General features: G+C 42.9%; 1 protein-coding gene across 3 annotated transcripts in view; it reads right to left on the bottom strand.

Moving 5' to 3' along the window:
* Positions 1-13,293, bottom strand: part of LOC124717016 (hypoxia up-regulated protein 1) — a 98,468-nt gene that overhangs the window by 58,361 nt on the left and 26,814 nt on the right. For all 3 annotated transcript variants that reach the window (XM_047243660.1, XM_047243662.1, XM_047243661.1), the window contains exon 4: positions 4,033-4,238. In XM_047243660.1, coding sequence (XP_047099616.1) covers positions 4,033-4,238 — 206 coding nt within the window. The remainder of the gene's footprint in view (positions 1-4,032; positions 4,239-13,293) is intronic.

Below are 13,293 nucleotides of genomic sequence, written 5' to 3'. Positions count from 1 at the left end.
TTCAATAGAACTACTGATGTAGAAATGAACAAGTTTTGTACTTTCATTACTTTAGGTTGGCATCACTGAGATGAGCTGAGAACAGTTGACAGATAAATTTTTTTTTGTTTATAGCCTCAATACTGCATTTAATGATAGCGTCATCACTTCAAGTTTCCTTGTTTGTTGAACAATGTTCGGTGATCCATTTTTTGCTTTCTGAAAGTTAAAAACCACCTCAAATCTATTACCAAATGTTTTTACTGTATGGTGAAAGTTTTATGGTCCATAGAAATTTTTATAAGAGGGCAGAACAGTCAAAACAATCAAACCTCAGACACTGACAAGCAGAGTCCTGGCCAGGCAGCTGACGCATCAACTAATAATAATAATGAGCGTATGGCATTGGTGGCCGGGAGACCCTTCGCGAGGCGGTTCGGCCACCGCTCCAGAAGTTCTTTAACGCCACTACGGCGACTTGCGAGTGAATGAGGAAGAAATGATGATTATAGACACACAACACCCAGTCATCTTGAGGCAGAGAAAACCCCTGACCCCGCCAGGAATCGAACCCAGGACCCCATGCGTGGGAAGCGAGAACGCTACCGCAAGACCACGAGCCACGGACACGCATCAACTCTTTCACTCGTTATCCACATTGGCGACATTATTTGTGAAAACAGACACATTACAGTTAAACATATAGCAAAAACAGCTGCAGTAAGAGTTAGCACAGCTCCTAATTCATCAGTAACAACCTCAAGTACAACAAAACAGTTACTATGTGGGTCCCGAAAGGGTTAACACAGCGACAATACTTAAGAGTGTGTACAGACTTTTAAAGAACACTATGAAAGGGAGTGAACTTTTTCTAAAAAAGATTTTAACGTATGATGAAACAGTCTACAAGACAAAGAATGGAATTCAAGCGCACCAGCTCACTGTCCAACAGAAATTTAGAATGCGCACATAGGTGGAAGAAGTTATATAGGCCATCTTTTGTGATGCCCAAGGTGTTGTCTTGTGATTAATTAGAAGATTAGTGCACAATAAATGCTGCCTACTTCTCAATATAATGGAAGGAAACATTCCACGTGGGAAAAATTATATATAAAAACAAAGATGAGGTGACTTACCGAACAAAAGCGCTGGCAGGTCGATAGACACACAAACAAACACAAACATACACACAAAATTCAAGCTTTCGCAACAAACTGTTGCCTCATCAGGAAAGAGGGAAGGAGAGGGGAAGACGAAAGGAAGTGGGTTTTAAGGGAGAGGGTAAGGAGTCATTCCAATCCCGGGAGCGGAAAGACTTACCTTAGGGGGAAAAAAGGACAGGTATACACTCGCACACACGCACGTATCCATCCACACATACAGACACAAGCAGACTGCTTGTGTCTGTATGTGTGGATGGATACGTGCGTGTGTGCGAGTGTATACCTGTCCTTTTTTCCCCCTAAGGTAAGTCTTTCCGCTCCCGGGATTGGAATGACTCCTTACCCTCTCCCTTAAAACCCACTTCCTTTCGTCTTCCCCTCTCCTTCCCTCTTTCCTGATGAGGCAACAGTTTGTTGCGAAAGCTTGAATTTTGTGTGTATGTTTGTGTTTGTTTGTGTGTCTATCGACCTGCCAGCGCTTTTGTTCGGTAAGTCACCTCATCTTTGTTTTTATATATAATTCTGCCTACTTCTCAGATATACTGACAAATAATATTAAGTCAGCACTGAGACAAAAGCACAGCAGATTTACAAGAAAAAAGACACCTTATCGCTACATGAAAATGCTCATTCTCATATCGCCCAACTTACCCAAGGAACCATTCAAAAACAGGGGTTGGAGGTACTTCCTAATCCTCCCTACACTCCAGATTTGGCTCTCTCAGATTTTCATTTGAAGTAACAACGAGGTCAAAGTATTTGTGGGAATGTGTACCAAAACTTTTTTTCATAAGGTATAAAAAAACTAGTTCATCTATGGAAAAGTATGTGAATATTTGTACGGATTTTGAGAAGTAGAAGTCATTTTGTGCAAATGCAGTTTTTCCTATGTTAATTTGTCCTTTTAAATACTGTATGTACTCTCTCTCTCTCTCTCTCTCTCTCTCTCTCTCTCTCTCTCTCTCTCTCTCTCTCTCTCTCTCTCTCTCTCGCACGCACGCACGCACGCGCACACGCACACACGCATACACAAAGGCTATAACTGAAAGCTATAAGTGAGCGTCTTAACTGCACCTGTCTGCAACCTGTGTTGTCTTCTTTACAGTAAGTAGCAATCTGTCTTTTCTTACACTGTTGATATTCCTACATGGAGTTTCCATTGTTTGATTTCATTTTTCATTATGTTTATGTCAGAGTAACTAAGTATGTTTTATTAATACTGTTGCTAAGTTGCCTTCTATAAAGTTAATAGCACTTTTAAAACAAAGAAATGCTACTGTTTCTGAAAATGTTAACACCTTAGGAGTTCCAATTAATTACCGAAATTTAGTCTCTAGAATGTCGTATACACTAGAAAAATAATACGAACATGAAGTCAGTATCTGGCAAAGCTACAACACAAAGATATAGCAGCCTCCACATCTCGCAGCACTGCACTATATGTGGTCTCCCTCGTCTGCGTAGATTACCAACAATAAGAAAATGCACCTGATCAGTTACATAATGCCACCTGTTATCCAGCTACATGACCTCACATTCCTGGCAATACTTTGGTGAGCACTGTCCCACTTTGCCACAGCTTCAAAAACATTCTACAGAAAAGTTCCTACTTCACTCTCTGCAAAAGTTTCAACATATTGTTTGACATATGAAGTACTTTTGACTGGAGCAGTCCATGTCTGCCGCATTAGCCACAGACTCCATCACAGCATATCACATCCTGTATTCACATGACCCAAGGCCCATTCCCTCCGTGGAACGTCAGGTGTGACTCCCTCCAATATGCTCATAATGATCCAAACTGGAATGATATGTCACAATTGACTGTCACAGGCAATCGATACAGATGCAGGGTAGCCACTCAAAGTTGGGAGGAGGGGGATATCCCTGAGAATCCCAGATGTCAGGAGGAAGCATCAAGAAGCTCCTGATAAATTAATAGTGATATGTGTGGGGGAGGGGGAGGGGAGGAGCATGCCATAACGATTGACACTTCCTTCCACTTAGTTGAGCTATATACCAGCCATAAGCATCAGTTTCAACACTGTTTTTAAACTGGTAATTTATATGGAATAATATTCATGTAATTAACAGACTTCGTCATATTAAGTATTTTAAAGTTTGTGATTTTTATACTCAATAAAATTCAATTTCAATGCTACGTTTAAAATGCAAAATTCCCAAATATTTTATGAAATTCCCTGATTTTTCCAGATAAAATCTAGTTCCGTGAGAATTTAGTTTTTCTGTAAGAATCACAGTGTAGCGGCACTGTCAGGATTCTTCTACTGCCAACAATGACCCAAGAGGCTGGCAACATGCAGATCACATGTCCCACCATCACAGATCACTCCTCGTATTGCCTCATGGGCAACCATTCACCAGCTGGAACAGGCCTAAGGCCTAATCTGTGTGGTGTTGTGTTAGTAGAGATGTGGGAGACCTTGCAGCTATTCTTGGTGAAATGAATCGAAAACTTTATAAACAAGACCCAACCTCTAACCTCCCCCCTGCCCCCTCCAAAGGAGTTCAAACTACATCAAACAGCTCTCAAAAGATTGGGTTCACTAGCAAGGCTAAAAAGATGGCCAGCCTGGGAACATAAAAACCATACATTGTCTGGCAGCTGCTCACGAACTGTGGAGGCATTCGGTGGCTGTCTTGTTCTGAAGGTACATTTCACAGCCCATACTACACCAAGTCGTCCACAAGTGAACTCACAACTCAAAATTTTGGCTTGCGTTTGTCAGCAGATGTTAACGAGGGGGGAGTTCCGAACGGAACTTTCCCTCGGCAGACACCCCGAGTGCCTGGTAGGAGTGCAGATTTTCACAAACAGTAGCATGCACACTAGTAGTAGGATACATGTAGAGTAGAGAGGGGCACGGACCAGCGGTATAGTCATTGATAAGCTGCAGCACCTTGAGGCCAGCCATCTCAGCTGCCTGCAGCAGCGCCCGGCGCTCTGCCTGGTTGAAGAAGCCGGGCACCGTCAGCACCGCCTCCTTCACCGGCTGCGCCGCCGATGCCTGCGCCATCTGCCGCGCCGACTGCAGCATCTGCGCCAGCAGCTCTTCGACACTGTACACCGACTCGCTGCAGACACGTCACACGTGTAATTTCAGTTCGCTGCCCAAAAATTATGTTCTGCGCAAACTGACTTTAAGAATAAAAGCGAAACAGTAAACCAAATTACAGCAAGCTCCAAATTATTCAGATTAATGGCTACCCAATACTGCACAGGTAACCGAGAAACACATACAATTTTCAATGTATCTTTTTCTTTACTGGGCTCTGGTGTCTGCTGTATGTAAAAAAAAAAGCCACAGGTCACATTTCCAAGCCCACTGCACAACTTATGCATTGTTTCCCAGAAAGTGACAACTTGCTTGTAAAATTAAACTTAAAAACACAATCTATTTCATTCTCACTTTCTTTCAGTTAATTTTCAGGAAATTATTTTCCATTTTCTGCTTTTTCGAATTTTTAATCTTTTTTCCAGAAATCTAAAACATCAGTGTAGTAAAATGAATTTTGACCCCATACTCTAAAAACAAATCTACACGTTTCAGTGCCTCAGCATGTGTGATAACATGTTCCTTCATCGTTTCATCTTCAGTCTCTTCCTCTACTGAACACACTGTTTGTACTATATCGGCATCACAGAGATTCTGCAATTCCAGTTTACAGACATCAGTATTAAACCACTCCCAAACGTTTTCATCATCTCTATCTCTAGAAGCACAGAAATTTGTGTTCTAAATGAAAATATTTCATCTTATAATGACAGTAGCAACCAGGTTTTGATTTTGATTTAAATAAATCAAAAAACTATCCAAGGAGCACGCTGTATTAGGCTTCCTCTAACAAATAAAACTAGTTCTCAGTATTACTTTTGACAAAGATGCTCATTTTCAGTTACTTCCTTTACCTATTTGGTACAAAAATGAGAGATGTGCAAGACCATGTGCACTTAACTCACATCACTGAGAAAGTGGAAACTTAAAATGTTTCCCGATTGCTGTATAGATTACTTATTATTTAATTATATATTTGATATTATTTTTCACACCTACAAATTACACAGACATGTAAAACATTAAAAAAGAATGAACGGAGATATGAAATACATATATCTGAAATGCACATACAAAATGCAAAATATCTATTTTTATACTCCACTTGAAATACTTTTTCAAAACGCATTCAAAATGCATTTTTATTTTAAATACTTAAAATATACATATTTTGTATTTGTAAAATACAAACTGCTTCCCCTTTTTTTAATGCATGCTTTGTAGTTTGCGTCCATTTAATGAGCCACTTGTTTAAATAAAAATAGCTCCACTACACACACAGATGGCACAATTAGAGCCCAACATATACCAGTCAAGTGAATATAACCATGACCCTATTAACAGAAAATGCAGTAAGGCTTGGGTCTACATCTACGTGATTACTCTGCTATTCACAATAAAATGCCTGGCAGACGGTTCAATGAACAACCTTCAAGCTGTCTATCGTTCCACTCTCGAACGGCACACAGGGAAAAACAAGTACTTAAATTTTCCTGTGCGAGCCCTGATTTCTCTTATTTTATTGTGATGATTATTTATCCCTATGTGTGGGTACCAAAAGAATGTTTTCGCAATCAGAAGATAAAACAGGTGATTGAAATTTCATGGGAAGATCCCATCGCAACGAAAAATGCCTTTGTTTTAACGATTGCCACTCCAATTCACGTATCATGTCTGTGGCACTACCTCCCCTATTTTGCGATAACACAAAACTAGCTGCCCTTCTTTGTACTTTTTCGATATCATCAGTCAGTCCCACCTCATGCGGATCCCACACCGCACAGCAATACTCCAGAATAGGGCGGACAAGTGTGGTGTAAGCAGACTCTTTAGTAGACCTGTTGCACCTTCTAAGTGTCCTGCCAACGAATCGCAGTCTTTGGTTTGCTCAACCCACAATATTGTCTATGTGATCATTCCAATTTAAGTTATTTGTAATTGTAATCCCTAAGTATTTAGTTGAATTTACAGCCTTCAGATTTGTGTGACTTATCGCGTAATCGAAATTTAGCTGATTTCTTTTAGTACTCATGTGAATAACTTCACACTTTTCCTTATTCAGGGTAAATTGCCACTTTTTGTACCATATAGATATCTTATATAAATCATTTTGCAAGTCGTTTTGATCATCTGATGACTTTATAAGATGGTAAATGACAGCATCATCTGCAAACAATATAAGACGGTTACTAAGATTGTCTCCTATATCGTGAATATACGTCAGGAACAATAGAGGGCCTGAAGCACTTCCTTGGGGAATGCCGGATATCACTTCTGTTTTACTCAATGACTTTCCAACCATTACAACGAACTGTGACCTTCCTGACACGAACCACGAATCCAGTCGCACAACTGAGGCGATATTCCATAGGCACGCAGTTTGGTTAGAAGACGCTTGTGAAGAACAGTGTCTAAAGCCTTCTGGAAATCTAAAAATATGGACTCAATTTGACATCCCCTGTCAACAGCACTCATTACTTCAAGAGTATAAAGAGCTAGCTGTGTTTCACAAGAACAATATTTTCTGAATCCGTGGTAACAGTGTTTCAATAAATCATTTTCTTCAAGGTTCTTCGTAACATTCAATTACAGTATATGTTCCAAAAGCTCACTACAAATCAACGTTAGTGATATGGGCCTGTAATGCAACGGGTTACTCCTATTTCCCTTTTTGGATATTGGTGAGACTTAGGCAATTTTCCAGTACGGATCTTTCTGTGAGCGAGCAGTTGTATATAATTGCTAAATATAGAGCTGCTGTATCAGCATACTCTGAGAGGAACCTGACTGGTATACACCCTGGACCAGAAACCTTGTCTTTATTAAGTGATTTAAGCTGCTTTGCAACACCGAAGATCTGTACTTCTATGTTTCCCCTCTTGACAGTTGTTCTTGATTGGATTTCAGGAATATTTACTTCGTCTTCTTTGGTGGTCCTGTACGGGTCTTTCTGGATACAGATAATGTTGGACTGCTGCCCCGGCCAGCACATTCTCCAGATCTCTCACCAATTGTAAACATCTGGTCAATGGTGTCCGAGCAACTGGCTCGTCACAATATGCCAGTCACTAGTCTTGATGAACTGTGGTATCGTGTTGAAGTTGCATAGGCAGCTGTACCTGTACACGCCATCCAAGCTCTGTTTGACTCAATGCCCAGGCTTATCAAGGCCGTTATTACGGCCAGAGGTGATCGTTCTGGGTGCTGATTCCTCATGATCTATGCACGCAAATTGCGTGAAAATGTAATCCCATGTCAGTTCTAGTATAATATATTTGTCCAATGAATACCCGTTTATCATTTGCACTTCTTCTTGGTGTAGCAATTTTAATTGGCAATAGTGTATTAATTGGCAAAACAAAAATATTGAGCATGGTGTCTTATGACTATAAATTTCAGTAAGGTTTGAAACAAGTGTAAGTATTCATCTAACAGCTTTGGCCCATGATGCTAGGATCAGAACTATTAAATACAGGGTTTTCACATATACTGCCACAGCATTGTTTGGTGAGTTGGTGATAGTCAGCGCTAGTCGCAAACATGCTGATTTCAGGCTTTCAGTGTGTTGGAGTTTGACAAAAACAAGTGTGCTACAGCTCTTCAACAGATGTTTAGAACAAAAAGGAAGGCCATTTACCATTGGCACAACAAATTCGTTAAGATGGGATGCTTGTGTGTGGCAAAGATAAGTGGACGTCCCAGTGTGAGTTAAGTGAATGTGGAGCATTTACGAGAGACATTCATAAGGAGTCCAAAGAAGTCGGTGCATCATGCATCCCGTGAACTTGAAATGGCTCCACTGACAGTGTGGATGAGACAATAGCTAACTATGAAACGATTCAAAGTGGAGCTAGTGCAGAAGCTCAATGATGATGATAGAGACAAGCGTTTTGAGTTTTGTTTGCAGTTGCAACTATTGAATGAGGATGAGGATGAGGATGGGGATGGCATTGTTGATCGCTTAATTTACAGCAGCAAAACCACTTTTCACACTAATGAGAAAGTGAACAGGCGCAATTGTCAAATCTGGGGTACAAAGCACCCACACGAATGCATTGAATCTGAGGGTGATTCCTCAAAGATAAATGTTTTCTGTGCCTTGTCACGTCGAAAATTGTACGGGCCCTTCTTCGCCGAGAGCACTGTCACTGGATATTTCTACTTCGACAAGTTTCAGCAATGGCTGATGCCTCAAATGCAATCGGACCCTCAGTTCATCTTTCAGCAGGATAGGGCTCCAACCCATTTTCATCGTTAAGTTCATGGGTACTTTAACACAGAGCTGCCGCCCCCCTGCGGGTCCGGGGTAAGAATAGGCCCGAGGTATTCCTGCCTGTCATAAGAGGTGACTAAAAGGAGTTTCAAACATTTCGGCCTTCAATGTGATGGTCCCCATTGAGGTTTGACCTCCATTTTTCAAAATTCCACAGAAGTACAAGGCTTTTGGGGAAGGACACCTTATGTGGTGTATCACCGGTCCTCAGTGCACTAAGACCTTGGCACTCATCATTGTCACGGCATCGTAACTGCACCCACTGTTCATCAATTTGGGCCTAAACACCTGATGGGTTGCACAAGTTACGCCCATAGTGCGTTCCCATCTGCACCTACGATCATGATGGACTTTCCATGGCACCCGAAATCCAGCACGGTAGCCAGCCCATTGTGGTGGGGTTGTCATGTACCCTCTAGGTTGTAGCCGCCTGACAACACAGGGATCGTACTGCCGATACCTGAGCTGCACCCTCCCCACGTAAGCCAAGGGGTAGATGCCCATCTACCTGGGGCATCAGGACTCCCGGCAACGGTCATCGTGCCAGGTGGCCCTTGCTGAGGCTGGGTGGCGCCCGTGGGGAGAGCCCCTGGTCGGAATGAGTGGCATCGGAGCGGACGTTTCACAGATGAAACGTCAACATGCATCAGGTTGCTCTGTGGCCACGTCTTCTAAGAGGAAAGGTTCAGTCTCTGGTTCTGGTACTTCTGCCTTTCCCCCCTTGGCCACTCCCTGGGAGGAAGGACAGGCCCGCCGGCTTGGGGCAAAATACTTCCCCCGCTATTTAGTCTGTTCTCGGACCGATGGGGGACATTCACCACCTCCAAGCCCATGTTCTTTGTACAGCATATCGAGAATATCTTCGGAGAAATTGAGGCTCTTAGTAAAATGCATTCGGGGTCCAGGAGATGAACGACACAGGGGAAATGGTCACTCGAATAGATGTCAGAAAGGACATACCACTCGAACTGACGGGCAAGAGTGGTAGAACAGATCGAGAGGTCCAACTGGGAGTAGATATGAGTAGAGTCCGAGAGGAAAGTCGGGGCGCCACTATTGAGGCTGACAAGATCGAGACGTGGCTGCACAATCCGTTACAGCCATGCGGATAAGATGCCTGTCATCTCGACTGCTACTGATGCGAGGCCATTGGGATCCAGCACGGCGTTCTGTATCACCCTCCTGAACCCAGCGATTCCATGTTCTGCTAACAGTCATTGGATCTCGATCAATGCGAGCAGCAATGTCACGATACAATAAACTGCAATCGTGACAGGCTACAATCTCACCTTTATCAAAGTCGGAAACGTGATGGTACGCATTTCTCCTCCTTACACAAGGCATCACAACAACGTTTCACCAGGCAATGCCGGTCAACTGCTGTTTGTGTATGAGAAATCATTTGGAAACTTTCCTCATGTCAGCACGTCGTAGGTGTCACCACCAGCACCAACCTTGTGTGAATGCTCTGAAAAGCTGGTAATTTGCATATCACAGCATCATCTTCCTGTCAGTTAAATTTCGCGTCTGTATCATGTCATCTTCGCGGTGTAGCAAATTTAATGGCCAGTAGTGTACGTTAGTAGTTAAAATTGTATTAAAATAAAAGAAAGCGATTAACTTAATTTAATTATAGAAAATGCCGATTGGTTTTTCTTTAAGATTACGATATTTTGATATTACTGATTTTGTAGTTGCCTTTGTGTATTTTAATTAAATGCGTGTTTGTTAAAGGTAAGTTTGGTCAAAACAGAGCTACTAGTGAAGAAAGAGATATGAACAATTTTTTAAACAAGGAACCCATCATCATCCCATAGTTCTATTTACAAAAGTACTAAGTATCTATCTAACTACTTTGAAAATAGTAAATTATGTGTTCTCAACAAAAAAATTAAATCAAAATTTCGATAGGCTTTTAAGGATAAAAATTTCTTAATTAGAACCCATGATCTGTTGTACATCACCGGAAACAGAACTAAAAACTATGCAAAATCAACCATTCCCCAATTCTCTAGCTCAATTATAACAGCTCCTAGAGCAATTTAAAGCTAATCTGGTCATGCTTTTTTGCCAATGTTTGAAAGCTTTGCTTAGTCATACTTCAGAAAATAGTTTGAGATAAATTGGAATTTGATAATTTTCTTACAAGGGGAGGCCGCCAATTGTGAAATTCAGATTCGATTCATACTGCGCATAATAAAAGCTCATGGCCAGAGGTGTAATATGGCAAAGCACCAAGATGCACTTCTCAGCCGTTGTCGAGAAAATCGACAGTTAAAAGAAACCGTTGCGGTGAAATACTCTCTATGATTAACAATTTTCTACAGCGCCGTGGCGCAGCGGTAAGCACTCGGGTTCGTAATTCGAAGGTTGCCGGTTCGAATCTCGCACCATGCAATTTTTTTTATTATTAGTTTTTTGTAATATATATATATCATTATAATAGAAGGAAACATTCCACGTGGGAAAAATTATATATAAAAACAAAGATGAGGTGACTTACCGAACGAAAGCGCTGGCAGGTCGATAGACACACAAACAAACACAACCATACACACAAAATTCAAGCTTTCGCAACAAACTGTTGCCTCATCAGGAAAGAGGGAAGGAGAGGGGAAGACGAAAGGAAGTGGGTTTTAAGGGAGAGGGTAAGGAGTCATTCCAATCCCGGGAGTGGAAAGACTTACCTTAGGGGGAAAAAAGGACAGGTATACACTCGCACATATCCATCCACACATACAGACACAAGCAGACATATTTAAAGACAAAGAGTTTGGGCAGAGATGTCAGTCGAGGCAGAAGTGTAGAGGCAAAGAAGTTGTTGAAAGACAGGTGAGGTATGAGTGGCGGCAACTTGAAATTAGCGGAGATTGAGGCCTGGCGGATGACGAGAAGAGAGGATATACTGAAGGGCAAGTTCCCATCTCCGGAGTTCAGATAGGTTGGTGTTGGTGGGAAGTATCCAGATAACCCGGACGGTGTAACACTGTGCCAAGATGTGCTGGCTGTGCACCAAGGCATGTTTAGCCACAGGGTGATCCTCATTATCAACAAACACTGTCTGCCTGTGTCCATTCATGCGAATGGACAGTTTGTTGCTGGTCATTCCCACATAGAATGCATCACAGTGTAGGCAGGTCAGTTGGTAAATCACGTGGGTGCTTTCACACGTGGCTCTGCCTTTGATCGTGTACACCTTCCGGGTTACAGGACTGGAGTAGGTGGTGGTGGGAGGGTGCATGGGACAGGTTTTGCATCGGGGGCGGTTACAAGGAAAGGAGCCAGAGGGTAGGGAAGGTGGTTTGGGGATTTCATAGGGATGAACTAACAGGTTACGAAGGTTAGGTGGACGGCGGAAAGACACTCTTGGCGGAGTGGGGAGGATTTCATGAAGGATGGATCTCATTTCAGGGCAGGATTTGAGGAAGTCGTATCCCTGCTGGAGAGCCACATTCAGAGTCTGGTCCAGTCCCGGAAAGTATCCTGTCACAAGTGGGGCACTTTTGTGGTTCTTCTGTGGGGGATTCTGGGTTTGAGAGGACGAGGAAGTGGCTCTGGTTATTTGCTTCTGTACCAGGTCAGGAGGGTAGTTGCGGGATGCGAAAGCTGTTTTCAGGTTGTTGGTGTAATGATTCAGGGATTCCGGACTGGAGCAGATTCGTTTGCCACGAAGACCTAGGCTGTAGGGAAATGACCGTTTGATGTGGAATGGGTGGCAGCTGTCATAATGGAGGTACTGTTGCTTGTTGGTGGGTTTGATGTGGACGGACGTGTGAAGTTGGCCATTGGACAGGTGGAGGTCAACGTCAAGGAAAGTGGCATGGGATTTGGAGTAGGACCAGGTGAATCTGATGGAACCAAAGGAGTTGAGGTTGGAGAGGAAATTCTGGAGTTCTTCTTCACTGTGAGTCCAGATCATGAAGATGTCATCAATAAATCTGTACCAAACTTTGGGTTGGCAGACTTGGGTAACCAAGAAGGCTTTACATGCAGTCTCCCATCCTTCATCAAAGACACCAACCACTTCCTTGAACGCCTGGAATCCTTACCCAATCTGTTACCCCCGGAAACCATCCTTGTAACCATTGATGCCACATCCTTATACACAAATATTCCGCATGTCCAGGGCCTCGCTGCGATGGAGCATTTCCTTTCACGCCGATCACCTGCCACCCTACCTAAAACCTCTTTCCTCATTACCTTAGCCAGCTTCATCCTGACCCACAACTTCTTCACTTTTGAAGGCCAGACATACCAACAATTAAAGGGAACAGCCATGGGTACCAGGATGGCCCCCTCGTACGCCAACCTATTCATGGGTCGCTTAGAGGAAGCCTTCTTGGTTACCCAAGTCTGCCAACCCAAAGTTTGGTACAGATTTATTGATGACATCTTCATGATCTGGACTCACAGTGAAGAAGAACTCCAGAATTTCCTCTCCAACCTCAACTCCTTTGGTTCCATCAGATTCACCTGGTCCTACTCCAAATCCCATGCCACTTTCCTTGACGTTGACCTCCACCTGTCCAATGGCCAACTTCACACGTCCGTCCACATCAAACCCACCAACAAGCAACAGTACCTCCATTATGACAGCTGCCACCCATTCCACATCAAACGGTCCCTTCCCTACAGCCTAGGTCTTCGTGGCAAACGAATCTGCTCCAGTCCGGAATCCCTGAATCATTACACCAACAACCTGAAAACAGCTTTCGCATCCCGCAACTACCCTCCTGACCTGGTACAGAAGCAAATAACCAGAGCCACTTCCTCGTCCCCTCAAACCCAGAATCCCCCACAG

This window comes from Schistocerca piceifrons, chromosome 9, assembly GCF_021461385.2.
Source record: "Schistocerca piceifrons isolate TAMUIC-IGC-003096 chromosome 9, iqSchPice1.1, whole genome shotgun sequence".
Taxonomy (NCBI): Eukaryota; Metazoa; Arthropoda; class Insecta; order Orthoptera; family Acrididae; genus Schistocerca; species Schistocerca piceifrons.
The sequence above is the reverse complement of the archived record's forward strand: the minus strand, read 5'-3'. Positions and strand labels throughout refer to the sequence as shown.